A 17592-nucleotide genomic window follows, 5' to 3' on the forward strand; every position below is an offset into this window, starting at 1 on the left:
CAGTATGCTATAGCCCCTGATCATTCTTCTTTTATTTTTTTTCCTCTTTTTTTAAATTGTGTTGAAAATACATACACCAAAACATCCGCCAACACAACAGCTTCCATGTTTGCAATTCCAGGACATTGATTACATTTTTCATGTTGTGCTGCCATTATCACTATCCTTTTCCAAAATGTTCCACCATCATTAGCATAAACTCAAATCCCCCCCAAACAAAAACTCTCCTTTCTCACTCTTACTCCTGGTAACCATTAATAATCTTTGATTTCTATATATTTGCTTATAAGTGAGATTGTACAGTATTCGTCCTTTTGCAACAGACTTATTTCACTTAGCACAATGTTTTCAAGGTTCGTCCACATTGTAGTTTGCATCAGAACTTCATTTCTCTTTACAACTGCATAATGTTCCATTGTATGTATATACTACATTTTGTTTATCCATTCCTCTGTTGGTGGGCATTTTGGTTGTTTCCACCTTTAACTATTGTGAAAATTGCTGCAGTGGACATCGGTGTACAGGTTTCCATTTGTATTCCTGTCTTCACTTCTTCAAGATATGTACTTAGGATTGGTGTCTTTTTTAATTTTATTTTCATTTAAAAAATGAGTCTTATTTTTAAGAAAAGTATCCCTTTAACATACGAGTTTTTTTTTTTTAATAATATCCACTAATATGGTTTTAAAAATCAAAGTCTCCTTCTCATCCCTGCCCTCATCCATCCAATTCCACCCCTCCCCTACAAGATTTATTACCCGTAACCAACAAGTTGATTTCGACTCATAGTGACCCTATAGGACAGAGTAGAACTGCCCCATAGGGTTTCCAAGGAGCTCCTGGTGGATTCAAACTGCGGACCTTTTGGTTAGCAGCCGAACTCTTAACCGCTTCGCCACCAGGGTTTCCATAAGAGTTACCAGATTCTTTAAATCTTCCCTGAGTTCCTTTTTTCAAATATAAGCAAATATGACTATTCTTATTTCTACTCCTTTTGATATAGAAGTACATAAGAAGTTTTTAATTTTTATCTAGTCTTTTGTTGGTGTTTTTCTTTGTGACTTCTGGGTTTATATCATACTTAGAAATTGTTTCTACTTTAAGATTGTAAAAATATCCAAGATTTTTTCTGATAGGGCTTTGTTTTTTTAACATTTAAATCTTGAATCCTATGTGGAAAATATTTTGTTGTAGAGATTAAGTAATGAAGTAGTTTTGATTGTGATTCTGCCCATATGACCCATTGTCTCATTTCAATTATCAGTTTGCACTGATTTGAAATGCCTCTTTTATTAAATGCTGAATTCCCAGATTCCCAGGGCTTTTTCAGGATTTTATCCCCTTCCATTGACCTATTTGCTTTTTCCTATGCCAAAACCACCATTTCAATTAGCTTTATCTAGTATATTTGCTGTCTGATAGAGTAAGTGTCCCCTTCTCATATTTTCAAAATGTTCTTGAACATTTTCCAGTAATTTCTCTTTCAGATAATCTTTATTTTTTTTCCCCCACAAAAACTTTAGAATCAGTTTATGTGTCCCCCTCCAGAAAAAATTAGGGTGCAGGGTTGATTTGAATTATTGTGCATTTATAGATCATTTTGGACTATTTGACCATGTCTTCTGTATTCTAAGTAATGTTGATTTGGTTTTACAAAGTGTTTATTAGGTTTATTCTTGGATTTCTTATAGTTTTATTGTTATTATGATTAGGATCTTTTTAAAAGTTATATTTCTAGTTGATTTCTCCTAGCCTATAGAAAATATAATATTGATTTATGTTGATCACCCTACTGAGCTCTCTTATTTATTTTCCCATAGATTGTTTTGGGTTTTCTAAGTAGATAATACATTATATGTAAATAGTAACAATTTTACTCCTTCTCTAAAATATAAACTTGTCTTTTTTTTGCCTAAATTATTTTGTCTAGAGCCCCAAGAAGAATGTCCAATAGTAGGTAATAGTGACCATCTTCCTGCTCTTTAACAGGAAGGCTCCTGAAACGATACTAGCTGAAACACTCTTGTTAAACACTGTCTTCTTGTGGAATAGTGCCCACTCCTTCTCTGTCTCCTTTACTTTCACCTTTTCTCGACCTCTGACAATCAAAGCATGGCATGCCTCAAACTTCGTAAACTATCTCGGTCTCCTTTTCTCATACAGCTCTCTCTCTCTCTGGTCTGTGTGCATCTCACATTGCAATCACCTGGTGCTTGCTTCTGATTTCAGTTACCTCCTGTAAGCTAAGCATTCACAGGCTGGCATCTCCAACCCAGGCCTCTTTCCTAAACTCCTGACTTGCTGAAGAACTCCTCTTGGATTACTCTCAGGCACTGCAAACGCAGTACCTCCAAAACTGAGTTCATCGTCTTTTCCTCGAGTATATCTGCTCCTCTTCCTGTGCTTCCCAGCTCGGTAAGCAGCACCACCATCCTTCATTTGCTCTCTACTTAAAGTTGATCAGGAAATGTGGTCAAATCTGCCTTTAATCTGTCACTGAGATTTCTCTACTTTATCCCATCCCAAAGTCCCAGCCCTTAACACCTATCTCAGCCATATTCACAGCCTGTGTGGTCACTGCTGCACAGCCTCTCCCTTGCCCGCTGCACTCTCCACCCTGCCCTCTGCCCTCCTGCCCCCCTCTGTTCACTCTTCTCCCTGCAGCTAGGGTCACGCTGGCCGAGTGACAACACTGACATGCTTTCCACACAGTCCACAGGGCCCGGCAGGCACTGGTCCTTGCTGTTTCCCCATCATGGTGAGGGCTGTAGTGGTCCTAGGTTCTTCCTCTTCCTCAGATGATCGTCTACTTCATGCAGTTTTCTTCACCTGGATCTCTGTCCTTCCCAGGCTTCTACCTCACTCATTCCTTCACAGCTTTCAGGTCTCAACTTAAATGCCACGCCCACTGGGAGGCCTCCTTGGCCCCCTCATCTGCTCAGGTCAGCCTGTCACATGTTCCTGCAGCAACTGTCATTTCTCTAGTACCCTCTCTGCTTGTAGAAGGTACAGTGTCCAGTGTCCTTTTTCCCGCCAGGGAAGAGAACTCTTCCTGAAGGCAGAGCTCATGTCTGGTGTGTTCTGTCTGCACATAGTGCTGGGCTGGCACAAGGGTGTGGGCCTGTCAATATGTGTGACGTGGACAAGGATTTCTCTTCCCTAAACCCTTTCAGCTCTAGCCTAACCCTGAGCACACAGGCCTCAATCACAGTCTACTTTTTTCATGGGTACAATTGGCTGTGTACCTTTGAATGACTAGCTGCTTCTTGTATGGTCCCTACATGAGACTGGTCCAGGCCCCCAGCCTCCAATCCATGCTTAGAGTCTGAGCTCACAGCATAGGCATGGACGACTCGGGCCCTCTTCAACTGAGGCCAGGCTTTAACTTGAGCACGCTTTTCATGTGTCAGCCTTTTAATTAACCATCTGGAATTAACCAAATCCTCTGCTGGGTCCATGGGCTTTGAGGAGCCTCCTCAGTGGGGTTTAGGCCCTTATAGACTAAGGAAAGGAATATTAACAAGCACTGAGTGGGACCACTGGATATAACGCCCACAGCATGATTCACTGTTAAGAACCAGAAACAGAAGAAGGGCTCCCTGCCCCAAGAGACCCTCTTTCTCTCTTTTTTTTAAAAAAAATAATATTTTATTGTGTTTTCAGTAAAAGTTCACACAGCGATTAGGTTCCCATTTAACACTTGGTACATGAAGTTTTCAGTGACAATCTGTCAACATTCTCATGAATTCCATTCTGGTTGTTGTCATTTCCAGCAATCTAGTTTCCCTGCCCCTTTATCTACTCATCTTTGCTTTAGAGTAATTGTTGACCATTTAGTCTCATACAGATGATTTTTTTAAAAGGAGTGCAGTACTCACAAGTTATATTCTTTACTTTGTGAGCCACTCAGTTATTTAGCTAAAAGGTGACCTCAGGGAATAGTTTCAGTTCAGGGTTTAGAGTATCTCAGAGCGATAGTCTCAGGGAGTCCTCCAGTCTCAACCAGTAAGTCTGGACTTTTCCAGAATTTGAGTTCTGTTCCACATTTTTCTCCCGTTCTATCAGGATCCAGAGAGACCTTCTCTAAGATCATATTTCCCACTAATGTAGACCTGAGCCAGCCACCCCACACTAGTCCTGCCTCAGTGTGCCCTGGATGTTGCCACATAGCCTGCCTGTCCTGGGAGCTCCTGCCATCCGTGGACACTTGCCCAAAGGGCCACATCTTCCCCTGCCAGCACCTGCTTCTCCTTCACCTGCTGTCCCTAAGTGTGTGAATGGCTGGTCTGCCTAGCTGTCTAGTCATCACCCCTCCCCGCCTCTGAGCGGCCTCCCTGACTGCCCTGTGGAGGACAGGTGGAAGCTTTAGGGACTCCTCTGGGTCTCACTCCCGTCTGGGAGGCAGTGTCATGAGGAGGCTAATATCCGCTTGCCTCTGTGTGGGCAGGAAATATGAGCTGTACAGCATGGATTGGGACCTGAAGGAGGAACTCCGGGACTGTCTGGTGGCCGCTGCACCCTATGGGGGCCCGATTGGTATGTCACTCTTCTGCCACCTCATGCTCTGAGACCATGGGATGAACTTAAGGTCCTTGATTCCTTGGGGCCTGGCTTTCAGGTTGTTCTTGCTTGCCACCCCCCACTCACCCTGCTGAGATGCTTTTAATTCTGTTCTCATGAGGCCTGCTTCCTATGGTATGGGCCTGGGGAGCTAGGTTGGACAGTCTCCTCTCAAACTGCAGCGCTGCTGAGGAATCCCTGGCAGAAAGAGAAGGCTGCCAGTGTGCGGCCAGTGCTGGAGATCTACTCGGCTTCTGGTATGCCTCTGGCCAGTCTGCTGGTGAGCACCCACAGCCATCCCGGGGACTGGGGGCTGGGCAGGGATTCCCGCATTCCCCCGACAGCCCAGGAACCTCCCTCCCTGCAGTGGAAGAGCGGGCCCGTGGTGTCCTTGGGCTGGTCAGCTGAGGAGGAGCTGCTCTGTGTGCAGGAAGACGGTGCAGTGCTGGTTTATGGGCTTCATGGTGACTTTCGGAGACACTTCAGCATGGGCAATGTAGGGACCATGGAGGCTGAGGAAGGGAGGTGAGGTCTATGACCCTGTGGCTCCCTCAACCCATGGCCCCTCTCCCCAGGAAGTGCTCCAGAACCGGGTTCTGGATGCCCGGATCTTTCACACGGAGTTTGGTTCCGGGGTGGCCATCCTCACAGGAGCCCACCGCTTCACCCTCAGTGCCAATGTAGGCGACCTCAAGCTCCGCCGGATGCCAGAGGTGCCAGGTGAGCCCTGACACCCCTGAGACAGCGATCCGTCCCCACAGATGTGCCCACACACTGTGGGACCCAGAAAGGCAGAAGTTGTGGGCCCTGGTCATTCTGAGGTTGCCCCCTTCCCTGGCCGCAGGCCTGCAGAGTGCGCCCTCGTGCTGGACTACACTGTGCCAGGAGCGAGCAGCTCAAATTCTTGTGGCCGTGGGCCCTGATCTTTACCTCCTGGACCACGCCGCCTGCTCTGCAGTGGTGAGGATGCTGAGGCGGGAGTGAAATGGAGGGGCAGAGGGAAGCAGTGTGGAGGGCTCTGAGAAATCAGTGTACTTGGTATCCTCCCTGGCCCTGCCCCAGACGCCCCCTGGCCTGGCCCCAGGAGTGAGCAGCTTTCTGCAGATGGCCGTCTCCTTCACCTACCGGCACCTGGCACTCTTCACAGACACGGGTCACATCTGGATGGGCACAGCGTCACTCAAGGTGCGATCCTGGGACAGCACAGGGATTCCATGGCCAGGGAAGATCTCTTGGGGCTAGGAGAGGGGCCTTTCAGTCAGGCTGGTAACTGCTGAGACGGGGCTGTGACATTCCCCACACCTTTCCAGGAGAAGCTGTGTGAGTTCAACTGCAACATCCGGGCCCCCCCAAAGCAGATGGTCTGGTGAGGATGGGGGTGTTATGTTGGGGGTGGGAATGGCACATAGCCTTGTTTCCTGGGATACCTTGATTCCTCCTGTCTACTGACCAAGCCAAGTGGAGCTTGGAGCTGATCTTCTCTGCCACTCCACACCTGAGGGAAACTGTTGCCCTCCTGTGGGCCCCAGATGCCCTGGGGAGCTGACGGACGGTTCAGTCATACCGTCCTGTCCCGAGGCAGAGAGGGTGTGAGCAGTAATGTGGGAGACAGGGCAGTGGGACCAGCATCCTGTGTTGTGTCCCAGACGTGAGTGTGTGGTGGTGTCCCACAGGTGCAGCCGTCCTCGCAGCAAGGAGAGAGCCATCGTGGTGGCCTGGGAAAGGCGGCTAATGGTGGTGGGTGATGCGCCTGAGAGCATCCAGTATCCTTGGAGGGTTGCCTCTGTGAGGAGGGAAGGGCAAAGGTGGGGGCGGTGGTGCCTGCCCCACCCCTTCTCTGGGTAGTCTTGGGAACCTTGACCAAACTCAGGTTTGTGCTGGACGAGGACTCATACCTGGTGCCTGAGCTTGATGGAGTCCGCATCTTCTCACGCAGCAGCCATGAGTTCCTGCATGAGGTTCCAGGTGAGGCCTTCAGAAGGGCACCATGTAATCTAGGGCAGGGGGCTCATTGACACCACAGCTGCTCTGGGCAAAGGCCCCAAGGCAGGATCAGGGTATTGAGGCAGGGCTGATGCCCCCCCCACCCCACCCCCAACTCACTAACTTCCTCCCCCAGTGGCCAGTGAGGAGATCTTTAAAATTGCCTCAATGGCCCCCGGAGCGCTGCTGTTGGAGGCCCAGAAGGAGTATGAGGTAAAGCCCCAGCCCTGGTCTTTTCCTCAGACCCTGGGGTGCTATCTTTTCCCTTCCCCTTCCCCTGATTGGCCCAGCCCCCTGCCCATGCCTTGACCTCTTTGGGCACAGCCAGGTGCTAGGTGCTAGAGGGGTCCAGGCAAGACACTGGCCTGGGCTGGGGAGGACCGTCTCAGATGTATAGAAGGGTCATGGTGTCCTCCATGTGGTGATGGGGAGGGGCAGGGAGCCTCCACTACCCCCAGCCCAGGCACGAGTCAGGACTGCTATTGGTAAGTCTCAAGGCCCATCACAGGCATTTGTGGCTGATGTGGGGTGACGTCTGTGGGCCCCTTAGCTGAGGAGATGTCAGCCCTGGCCTGTGCAGCCTTCTAACCAGTCCATTTGAACCGCAACCCAGAAGGGCTGGAGGCCAGACTTGGGGGCGTCTTCTGTCATGATGCCCCATCCCTGGTGCCCTTTTCTTCCTAGAAAGAGAGCCAGAAGGCAGACGAGTACCTTCGGGAGATCCAGGAGCTGGGGCAGCTGACCCAGGCTGTGCAGCAGTGCATTGAGGCCGCGGGACATGAGCACTGGCCAGACATGCAGAAGAGCCTGCTCAGGGTTGACCTGGAGGGCGGATGGGGGGCTTGATTAGGGGACCCTGGACCTGGGGCAAAGGGAGTCTGTCTGCTATTGCCCTCTGACTCTTTGCAGGCGGCCTCCTTTGGAAAGTGTTTCCTCGACAGATTTCCACCTGACAGCTTCGTGCGCATGTGTCAGGACCTGCGTGTACTCAATGCTGTTCGGGACTATCACATTGGCATCCCCCTTACCTATAGCCAGTATCCCTGAGTGTCCTGGAAGGGTGTCTGCAAGCCAGGGTGGCAAGGGAAGGGGCAGGGGCTGGGGATGCTACCTGCCGGTCTGCGGCAAATGGCTTCTCCTCCAGCTAGGTCCTTAACTGAGTAAAATATAGATATAAGCAGATGACCATCCAGGTGCTGCTGGACAGGTACAGTAAGCTTAAGTGGGCAGGCATTGTGACCTTTGGGGAGGAGTGCCTTGTGGTCACTGCTCCTGACCCATCTCTTTGGGATTTGGGAGCCTGGGGCACAAGTCAGGGCCACTCAGCCCTCTCTTTCTCCATCCCACCTCATTCCTTGTGCCCTTCCCTCCTTGCCTGTCAGGCTTGTGTTGCGGAGGCTTTATCCCTTGGCCATCCAGATATGTGAGTACCTGCGTCTTCCTGAAGTGCAGGGCGTCAGCAGGATCCTGGCTCACTGGGCCTGCTACAAGGTAAGGATGTGGGTGGGATCCAAGGGCATTTGGGGGTTTCCAGGCCCCTGGTGAGGAATAGGAAATAAGCAGTGCGGAGCTGAAGGGGTGGGTCCTGATTAAGGGCCTTTGGCGGTGGGGGGTGAGATCCAGGTATGTCTGACCTACCTTTTTTCCCTCTGCAGGTGCAACAGAAAGACGTGTCTGACGAGGATGTTGCTCGGGCTATTAACCAGAAACTTGGGGACACACCTGGTGTCTCCTACTCTGACATTGCTGCACGGGCCTATGGCTGTGGGCGCACGGAGCTGGCTATTAAGGTATGGGCACCTAGCCCTCCCCAGACACTCTGAGGTGGAGGTTAGAAGCCCCCAGCCAGTTCCTTCCTCTCCTCCAACCCCACAGTTGCTGGAGTATGAGCCACGCTCGGGGGAGCAGGTACCCCTTCTCCTAAAGATGAAAAGGAGCAAACTGGCGCTGAGCAAGGCCATCGAGAGTGGGGACACCGACCTGGGTGAGCAGGGTTTGGATGAGTGCAAGGCCAGGCCCCTAGGCTGAGCAAGGGGCCAGGCTGAAGTTTCCACCCCACCTTATTGTCTTACAGTGTTCACGGTGTTGCTGCACCTGAAGAACGAATTGAACCGAGGCGATTTCTTCATGACCCTTCGGAACCAACCCATGGCCCTGAGTTTGTACCGACAGGTGGGTGTGGTGGGCAGGGGTGGATGGGGCCTCCTGAGCCCTTGAGCTAGCCTCACTGACTGATTGCCTGCTCGTGGCCCCAGTTCTGTAAGCACCAGGAACTAGAGACGCTGAAGGACCTTTACAATCAGGATGACAATCACCAGGAGCTGGGCAGCTTCCACATCCGAGCCAGCTACGCTGCTGAGGAGGTCTGGGGTCCAGAGGGTGGGTGGGGCCTGTGGGCTGGCGCTGTGGATCTGGTTCCTTCTCCAGGAATCTAGGCCTCTGTATTTGGTGCACACCCCCTCTCATCCTCACTGATGAGGAGAGTCCGAGAAGGAATGAGGCCAGGATAGGGGTTGGTCCCAGAGGAGCTAGCCATCCCACTAGGGACACCAGAGTGGTGCACCCAGTGGATAAGGCTGCCCCGCGACCCTGGGGCACAGGAATTGAGGAGAAGGCTGTAGCCTGGGCGGGGTGGGTCAGGTCCTGTGCGCTGTAGACTCAGGCCTCCCTTCTTCCCTTGTAGCGTATTGAGGGGCGAGTAGCAGCTTTGCAGATGGCAGCTGACGCCTTCTACAAGGCCAAGAATGAGTTTGCAGCCAAGGTTTGGCCCGCCCTTTTCTAGAAACCCCCTCTTCTCCTCTCCCAGTCTTCCCTTGTTATCCCTCTCATTCCCACCCTGCCTCATCCCGGTTCCCAGGCCACAGAAGATCAGATGCGGCTCCTGCGGCTACAGCGGCGCCTGGAAGACGAGCTGGGGGGTCAGTTCCTAGACCTGTCTCTACACGACACGGTCACCACCCTCATCCTTGGTGGCCACAACAAGCGTGCAGAGCAGCTGGCACGTGATTTCCGTATCCCAGATAAGAGGTTGGTTAGGGCCAGGCTCCATCCATCAGGTGCGGGACTGCTTGCTCCCCTTGCAGCATCTCAAAGCCCAACCTCCCCACAGGCTTTGGTGGCTAAAGCTGACAGCCCTGGCGGATCTGGAAGACTGGGAGGAACTGGAGAAGTTTTCTAAGAGCAAGAAATCACCCATCGGCTACCTGGTGAGGCAGGGATCCTTTGTCCACCCAACCTCCAGGGAGGGTAGTCCTGGGGAGGGGACCAGGCAAGGAAGTAGGCAAGATGGCCCATTCATGCATCCATTCAGCTAACTATCGCACAGAGTCAGGGAGAGCCCCCTGTGTGTGCATGTTTGTGGGAAGACACCAGCCACTGTGCTGGGTGCTCTAGAGGATGGGCCCAGGTCTGTCTGCAGATGGCAGGGTAAGGGGGCATGAGCTGCTTTCCCCAAGGGGGACCACAGGGGAGGCCATGTGCCTGAGGGAAAGTCCTGTTTAAGTGAAGGGTGCATTTGTGGGGCAGGAGGATGTTGAAGAGGTTTATTATCTATGGCAAGGGTTCAGAGGTGTGTGGGCGAGGGGGTGGTTGGTTGTAAGGCAGCCATGAGAGAAAACACAGGCCTTGAGAGGGTAGGTGGCTGGAACCGTCCATGTGAAGGGGTAGTGGTGGATGGTGGAGCAGAGGCTTGGAAATAATGGCTTTCAGGGCTTTGAGAGATCTTTGGTGTAGGTTGTTTCTGCCCTGAGAATGTTGAGATCACACCTGCTGTCTGTGTAGGAGATTATGTGTGTATATGTCTGTGTATGAGAGAGAGGGAGACAAGGAAGAAGGGAGGGAGGGAGACAAGGAAACATACATAAGGAGGGGTATAAAACGTATATGGACTATATCCATTGGGCTTTTGCTTATAAGAAAGAGGACAGGAGGACTGTGCCTTCTCTTCTCCACCCCTCCCTCTCCTTCTAAGCCCTTTGTGGAGATCTGCATGAAGCAACACAACAAATACGAGGCCAAGAAGTACGCTTCTCGCGTGGGTCCCGAGCAGAAAGTCAAGGCCTTACTTCTCGTTGGGTACGTAGACTGAGGGCCCTATCGGTGCTGTGTGGCTGAGCCAGTGGGCTGACAAGAGGCAGGGTTGTGGGCAGCCTTGACACCATCTCGCCCCCTGCTCAAACCACAGGGATGTGGCTCAGGCCGCAGATGTGGCCATCGAGCGCCGAAACGAGGCTGAGCTGAGCCTCGTATTGTCTCACTGCACTGGAGCCGCAGATGGGGCCACCGCTGACAAGATTCAACGGGCCAGGGCACAAGCTCAGAAGAAGTGAGAAGCCCACCCTGCATGTCCCCTGAGGCAGGGGGCTCCTCCCCTAGCCCTGGGGTTGACCACAGTGTCACTGCTCATCTAGCTCCTCCCCCAGAGCAAAGCTGAGGAACTGGGGTGAGGTAGGAGTGGGGTACTGATTGTAAATAAAGTTGGAATGCTTTGACATGCTTGTCTCATGCAGTCCAGCCTAAATGAAAGCAAGCTCAAGGCAGAACCATCCAGACACTGGCACAAAGCTCCATGTGTTTGTGTTGAGGATGGAGGGACTTCTCCAGCTATACTTAGAAGAGACCTGCTCCTCAAAGTTACCGAGGAGATATCTCTCAATCTCACAGCCCCTGGGAAGATTATGAGGAAAGATAGTACAAAGCTTAATAAGCACTGAGACATCAGAACCACACTGAAAGGCATTATGTGCATGTACACACACACACACACACACACACACACACACACACACACACACACACACCCCACACCCACACCCACACACTCACACCCCCTGGGCATGTAGGGGTCTCAGAGCTGCTCCTTGGCTCCTGTGGTGACAGAGGAGGGATGCCTGAGCTAGAAATGGAATCTGGCCCTCGGTGAGCAGAGGAGCCTGAGGCAGGGCCCCGATTTGGGAGGACTGATGAGAAGTGTGTGGCCAGTGGAGGTTGGAGGAGGAGCTCTGGAAACCCTGCCCTTTGGCTGCTCCCTGAACAAAACCCATTGAAGTTGAGTTGAGTCTGACTGATGGTGATCCTATAGGACAGTAGAACTGCCCCTTAGGGTTTCCAAGGTTGTAATTTTTACAGAAGCAGACTGCCACATCTTTCTCCCGAGGAGTGGCTGGTGGATTCATTGACCGTTTAGTTCACATCCAAGCGCTTAATCACTGTGCCACCAGGGCTCCGCCCACTGAATAGTAGTGAGCAATTCCCTAATGGTCTCTGGGCGGGAGAGAGAAGAAGGATGGAAGATCTCAATTCTGCCAAATAAGATGTTCGGACTGGAGCCCCTGACTCCACCCTACTCTCAGTGAAGGGTCCATCCCTAGTCTGTAGGAGTGCCTTCTTGGCCCTCCAGTTTCCCTGTCTCTAGCCTTCAATCTGTACTCCACTGCACCTTGGCTTCATGCCTGAACGCCCCCACCCAACCCAGAGGGTGTTACCTTTCCTCCTTTTGCCACCCCACCCTTTTAGTCTGGAAGGAGCACAAAGGAAGAAACTGAGACCCAGAGAGGGCAGGTCGCACTGGGGCTTCAGGCTCTTTCCTCTTTAATGCCCCTAGGGCTGACCATGCTTCAAAAGAGGGTGAGACTGAGGGCTTGATAAGCTGTCCCTACCCCCACCCCGATTTACAAATGTCAGTTTATGAAAATCCTCCAAGGGGATATAAATCAAATTGTAAAACCACCATTTATTATGTAGGTCAGGAGTTTGGACAGGATACAGCAGGGATGGTTTGTCTCTGCTCCACAATGTCTGGGCATCAGCTGGAAGACAAGGGTGAGGGTGGCTCAACAGCTGGGGCTAAAATCATCCCATGAGTTGCTTATTCATATTTCTGGCAGTTGACGCTGGTTGTCGACTGGGACCTTAGCTGGGCTGTCCACCAGAACACCTACATGTGGCCTTTCCATGTACCCTGGGCTACCTCACAGCATGGTGGCTGGGTTCCAAGGGAGAGCCCAAGAGAGAGCCAGGCAGAAGCTATGCCACCTTTTCTAACCGAGCTTTAGCGGTCATACTGGCTCACATCTGCCACATTCTCTTTGTCAAGGCAGTCACGTAGACCCACCCCACCCAATTTCAAGGGGAAATGGACTCAACCTCTTGTTGGGAGGAGTAGCAAGGTTCTGGAAGAGTATGTGAAAACGGAAATTTTGTTGTGGCCAGTTTTTGAAGTTAAAATCTGCTACAGCCTATCAGCCTTTTTTGGAATCAGCATATACCCCTGGGAAAAGGAAAGGAGATTCCAAATACTGGGCTCATCATTCTGGGCTTTTCTCTTCCCCAGTCTTGGCCCCCAAATTTTTCACTGTCTTGGTAGCTCTTCAGTGCCTTTAAAAAACATTTTCTCCAGCTTTTCTCGTTCTCAGTGAGAAAGGGTAGGTACCAAATAACCCTGTCCACCCTCGTTAGACAGGGAACCCGCACAATAAAAATTCCACATGCCCAAATTAACACACAGTATATTTACTCATATGCTGTGCAGATATTAGGAGCCTGAGTGGAGTAAGTGGTTTATGATTGGCCACTAACCTAAAGGTTGGCAGTTGAAACCCATCCAGTGGTTCTGTGGAAGAAAGGCCTGGCAATCTCCTGTAAGATTACGGCTAAGAAAATTCTATGGGGCAGTTTTACTCTGTAACACATGGGGTCACCATGAGTTGGAATCAACTTGATGGCAACGGGTTTTTTTTTTTTTATGCAAACATTAAACAGTGTACACGTGAAGTTTTATAAATATGTAAGAAATAACTTTAACAATGATGATAAATCTATACAAACATGGTGATTACAACTTCATAAGAATTGTGCATGTGGAGAAGCATTGGAATTATCCGTGAGAAGAGTCATTTGAAAATTAAGAGCAGTGTTGTGTACTTTTTTGTCAGGTCAAACTCATTTTTCCCCCCAACATTTTAATTATGAAAAATTTCAAACATACAGCCAAGTTGGAAGAATTTTGCAGTGAACACCTGCATACCCACCACCTGGATTCTGGCATTAACATTTTACTATACTTGGTTTACCATACATCTATTCATTTCTATCCATTAAGGAATTTCAAAGTAAGTTGCAGGCATCAGTACACTTCTCCCTAAATACTTCCGTATGCATTTCATTAACTAGAGTTCATTATTTGTATGCTTTTTTTTATTTTGAGGTAAAATCTATATACTGTACAATGAAATGCACAAAATCTCAAGTGTATATTTGTTTAGTTTTTACAAAGGCATACACCTATAAATAAAAAAACCAAACCCACTGCCGTCGAGTCGATTTTGACTCATAGCGACTTTATAGGACAGAATAGAACTGCCCCATAGCGTTTCCAAGGAGCTCGTGGTGGATTAGAACTGCCTCAAGTCCTCAACTGCTTACCTGAAATTCGTGTAAAATGACTTCTACCCTGAGGCATTTGCACAGCAGGCCTGGGGCCTATGGTAGTGGGTGAGGTTGAGTCTTGACCAACAGACGGGGCTGGGATTTGGGCTGGGACTAGGATTGTGAGGCTGGAAGCAAAAAAATCAGGAGCATTTCTACTAGTTAGAATATTGGTGGCTATATTGGAGCAAAGGGAAGTTGAGAGGGCAGAGGCTCCCACAACACACCTCAGAGTAACCAACCCTGTTGCTGTCCCAATGCATGGACACACCGTGTGTCTCAGAGTAGAATTGTCCCATAGGGTTTTCTTGGCTATAATCTTTACAGAAGCAGATACCTGGGCCTTCCACGGAGCTGCCGAGTGGTTTTGAACCACCAACCTTTTGGTTCACAGCTGATCACAGATTGCTTGTGCCACCCAGGGACTGTCTCAGAGTAAAGGAGCTGCATATCTAGTCTCTTTCAGGGGCAAAGCTCCAGTAAATGATCCTTGAGAGTGGGACAGTGGTACAGGGAGGCACTTGGGTCTCATTTACTTCAACTCTATTGTGTCACTCTGCTTTATTTTAATTACAGCGCTTATGACATTTTCTTGTTCATGTCTTTGTTTATTGTCTTACACCCCATCCAGAATTTAAGCTCCTGAGAGCAGAGACTCTTCTTATTCCTGCTGTGCCCAGCACATGGTCTGCACCCAACAATATTTGTTGACTGAGCGATTCATTATCCCATTTACTAGATGAGGAAAGGCTGCCGGGAAAGAGGAAGCGACTTGCCTAAAGAAACGGCAGTCTTTGACCCCCATCCTCCAGCTCTACTTCTAGTCTAGTCCTTTTCTCATGAACTCTGTGACTCTTGGGACACACCTGTCGGGTGGCTGACAAGAGCATACCTGTAGGTTTATGCTTATGTAGGTTGAAACTAAAGCAGGGCTGGGAGCAGGAAGGCTGCAGCCTTCCACATGGGTCGGCCTGAGCACAGGGAGCCTGTCTCCCCTCCCTCTTCCAGTTCTCTACGCCAACAGGCCTTTGCCCTGTGGTGGGGGTGGGAAGCTGTGGACACCTGGGGAAGCAAGTAGGATGGAGAGGCTGGACAGGTCTCTGCAGGCAGGCAGCTGAGGCTGGGACTCTGTCCTCTCCCAGTGAAGACAAGGTCTATGTGGTTTGAGCTGAACCCTCTTTTCCAGGGGCTCCAGGGTGGGTCACCCAAGGCCCTCCCTCTCGTTCTGAGGTTCTGTGTCACCCCTCTGCATGTGCTGTCACCACAGTGCAGCTGTCTCATAGAGAGAGAAGAAACTTTCATTTCCTGAGAATGTGCTACTTGCCAAGCTGTATATGCCTGTAATTCTCAGTGTAGTCCCACCAGGTTCCAGGTTCCAGGTCTCTCTGACTACCACACCCAACAGCAGCATTTTCCCAAAGGTGGTCAGATCAGGTGGCGGTCCTCCAGAGAAGTTCAAGGATGAACGCATTTTAACAGTTATTTAATGTATATTTGAAAATTTAAGTATCGTGTCAAACCTTTTTGTGGTAGCATAAGTAAAACTATAAGTAAATAAACCCAGTAAAAGAAACATTAAAAAATAATAATGCAGGTCAGATGTAGATAAGGCAAAACTAAGCTGGGTGGGGACTGACTCAGGTTTGGGTGTATATGTAGCGCTGCCATCCTAGCTGCCTGGTATCTCCCATGTTAACAGACATTGTTTTTCAAGGTTTCTTCAGATTTTCAGAGCCCTGGTGGTGCAGTGGTTAAGAGCTACAGCTCCTAACCAAAAGGTCGGCAGTTCCACCAGCCCTCCTTGGAAACCCTATGGGGCAGTTCTACTCTGTCCTATAGGATCACTGTGAGTCAGAATAGACTCCACAGCAACAGGTTTGGTTTTGGTCTTACAGATGTTCAGTTCGGGGTTTTCACTTTCCCATTCAGTGTGTCCAACAGATTGACTGTGGATTTCCTAGGAAATGTGAATGGTGGGTGAGTGGAAAGGCCTGCCCTCACTGCCTGGCCTGGGGCTCCGACGCCAGAACACTGAGCACGTGGCCTCTGGGCCTTTGGGTTGGAGTGGCTATCTGGAAGAGGCTTCTTGGGTTCCGCCAGTTCATGTGCACCTTTGGCCAACCCTGCAAGAGGTAGGGAGAGGCACAACTCTAACTCAAGGGTTACTTCCCTGCCGGGGAGCGGATGGCCTGAGGGAGGAACTCAGCGCCCTGTCATCCCAGATTGTGGCTCTGGTCAGCATACACGCGCTCACTTATCCTACAATCGGGTAGGAGAGGGGAGTGTACAAAGTGCCCCAAGTTGGCGCTCCAACTGCAAGCAGTAGTAGAGACTAGGGGGTGGTAAAAGTTGCCACCGGCCACAGACTGCCCCCTTGGGGCTCGCCGAACGTGAGGACGCTGCCCAGATCAGGGGTAGGTAGCTCAGGGGCTGCACTGCCTAGAGGAGAGGCTCGCCACCACCTACCCGCGGCAGCGCAGACAGGGATTGGGAGAAGCAGTTACCCGCAAGCTGTGCTTGCGCGCTGCTACACAGTCTGTCTCCAGCCTGAGGACGTCCAGCCGCTCGCCCTCCGCGGGTCCCAGAGGGCCAGAGGGGGCCCCGCTTGGCGGCCGCAACCCGGAGAATTCTCCATTGTGTAATCGGCCTGAAGTTGCGGATGCCCCGTTCTTTCAGCGTCCGAGGGGCTCCACCTGAGAATCCGCTGCCACCAGACGCACCGACCAAAGGCTGCCTGGCGCCGCGCTGGGGACGCGGTGCCGGGAGCGATGCAGAGGTAGTCCGGACGGGCGGTCCTGTTCCCTGGGGGGGCCGCACCTCCCGGTCTTCTCTGCGCTTTAAACCTCCCGTCCACGACTACGCCCACCGTAACGGCACCTCCACTGTAGAACACCACGTGTCGTGCTTCTTCTAGGCTTCGTGGCGAGCCAGGCCCCAGTATGTGCCATCTGGAAAGCGGGGGAGATTTCCCCGGGGCTCGGGTGGGGATGGCGTGAGCTGACCTGATGTAAGACGGAACCTAGGGGCTCAGCAGGTTCTTTTCTCTCCCCAGTGAAACACTTCGTCCTTCAAATACCTTGCAGCAATTAGTTAAAAAAAAGAAAAAGAAAAAAGATCGAATGGGTCACATCTGGAGAGGGACGGAAAGACGGCTTTCGAGTTCTAGGTCATCTTGGCCACTAGATAATTAGTGTTGCCGGGATTTGGCCTCAGTTTCAGCATCTGTAGACTGGGAAGAAGGCCCACGTCCAGGCACCTGGGACTGTAGAGAGGCGGAAGGCGCTAGTGCACAGGCGGCCAGCGCTTCCTGGGCCTTGCTTTCCCGAGGGCTGGGCCGCGGTGGCGTGCGTGTCCCCGCAGCGGGCCTTGAGTCCGTAAGACCTTCCGACCCGGGGTTCTGCGCCTTAAGCCGGCGAGCGAGCGGCTCGGAGGCGTACAAGTGCTGGGCCCTCGAGGGCCAGGAGACGCCCATTCGGTTTCGACCAACCAGTGCCCGTCTCTGAACCGCCAATGAGAAGGCGCCTTACAGCCAAGGCCGGGTCGGGAGCGAGGCTGCAGCGAGTGCAGCGCTGACAGAGACGCGCGCGCGCGCGATCGAGCTCGGACCCCGGGCCGTCGCCGCCA

The 17592-nt window shown here is 51.2% G+C and overlaps 1 protein-coding gene across 1 annotated transcript in view; it reads left to right on the plus strand.

Moving 5' to 3' along the window:
* VPS16 (VPS16 core subunit of CORVET and HOPS complexes) overlaps positions 1-11031 on the plus strand; it is a 20123-nt gene extending 9092 nt beyond the window's left edge. The window contains exons 2-24 of the mRNA XM_004383010.3: positions 4448-4536; positions 4743-4840; positions 4928-5056; positions 5136-5280; positions 5405-5520; positions 5623-5745; positions 5871-5926; positions 6234-6323; positions 6431-6525; positions 6680-6756; positions 7228-7359; positions 7453-7580; positions 7715-7750; positions 7926-8034; positions 8199-8333; positions 8419-8527; positions 8618-8715; positions 8799-8906; positions 9227-9304; positions 9401-9570; positions 9653-9749; positions 10514-10617; positions 10727-11031. Coding sequence (XP_004383067.1) covers positions 4448-4536; positions 4743-4840; positions 4928-5056; positions 5136-5280; positions 5405-5520; positions 5623-5745; positions 5871-5926; positions 6234-6323; positions 6431-6525; positions 6680-6756; positions 7228-7359; positions 7453-7580; positions 7715-7750; positions 7926-8034; positions 8199-8333; positions 8419-8527; positions 8618-8715; positions 8799-8906; positions 9227-9304; positions 9401-9570; positions 9653-9749; positions 10514-10617; positions 10727-10871 — 2467 coding nt within the window. The 3' untranslated portion in view covers positions 10872-11031. The remainder of the gene's footprint in view (positions 1-4447; positions 4537-4742; positions 4841-4927; positions 5057-5135; positions 5281-5404; positions 5521-5622; positions 5746-5870; positions 5927-6233; positions 6324-6430; positions 6526-6679; positions 6757-7227; positions 7360-7452; positions 7581-7714; positions 7751-7925; positions 8035-8198; positions 8334-8418; positions 8528-8617; positions 8716-8798; positions 8907-9226; positions 9305-9400; positions 9571-9652; positions 9750-10513; positions 10618-10726) is intronic.
* The last annotated feature ends 6561 nt before the right edge of the window (positions 11032-17592 follow it).

Source organism: Trichechus manatus, unplaced genomic scaffold (genome assembly GCF_000243295.1).
Source record: "Trichechus manatus latirostris isolate Lorelei unplaced genomic scaffold, TriManLat1.0 scaffold00104, whole genome shotgun sequence".
Classification (NCBI taxonomy): Eukaryota; Metazoa; Chordata; class Mammalia; order Sirenia; family Trichechidae; genus Trichechus; species Trichechus manatus.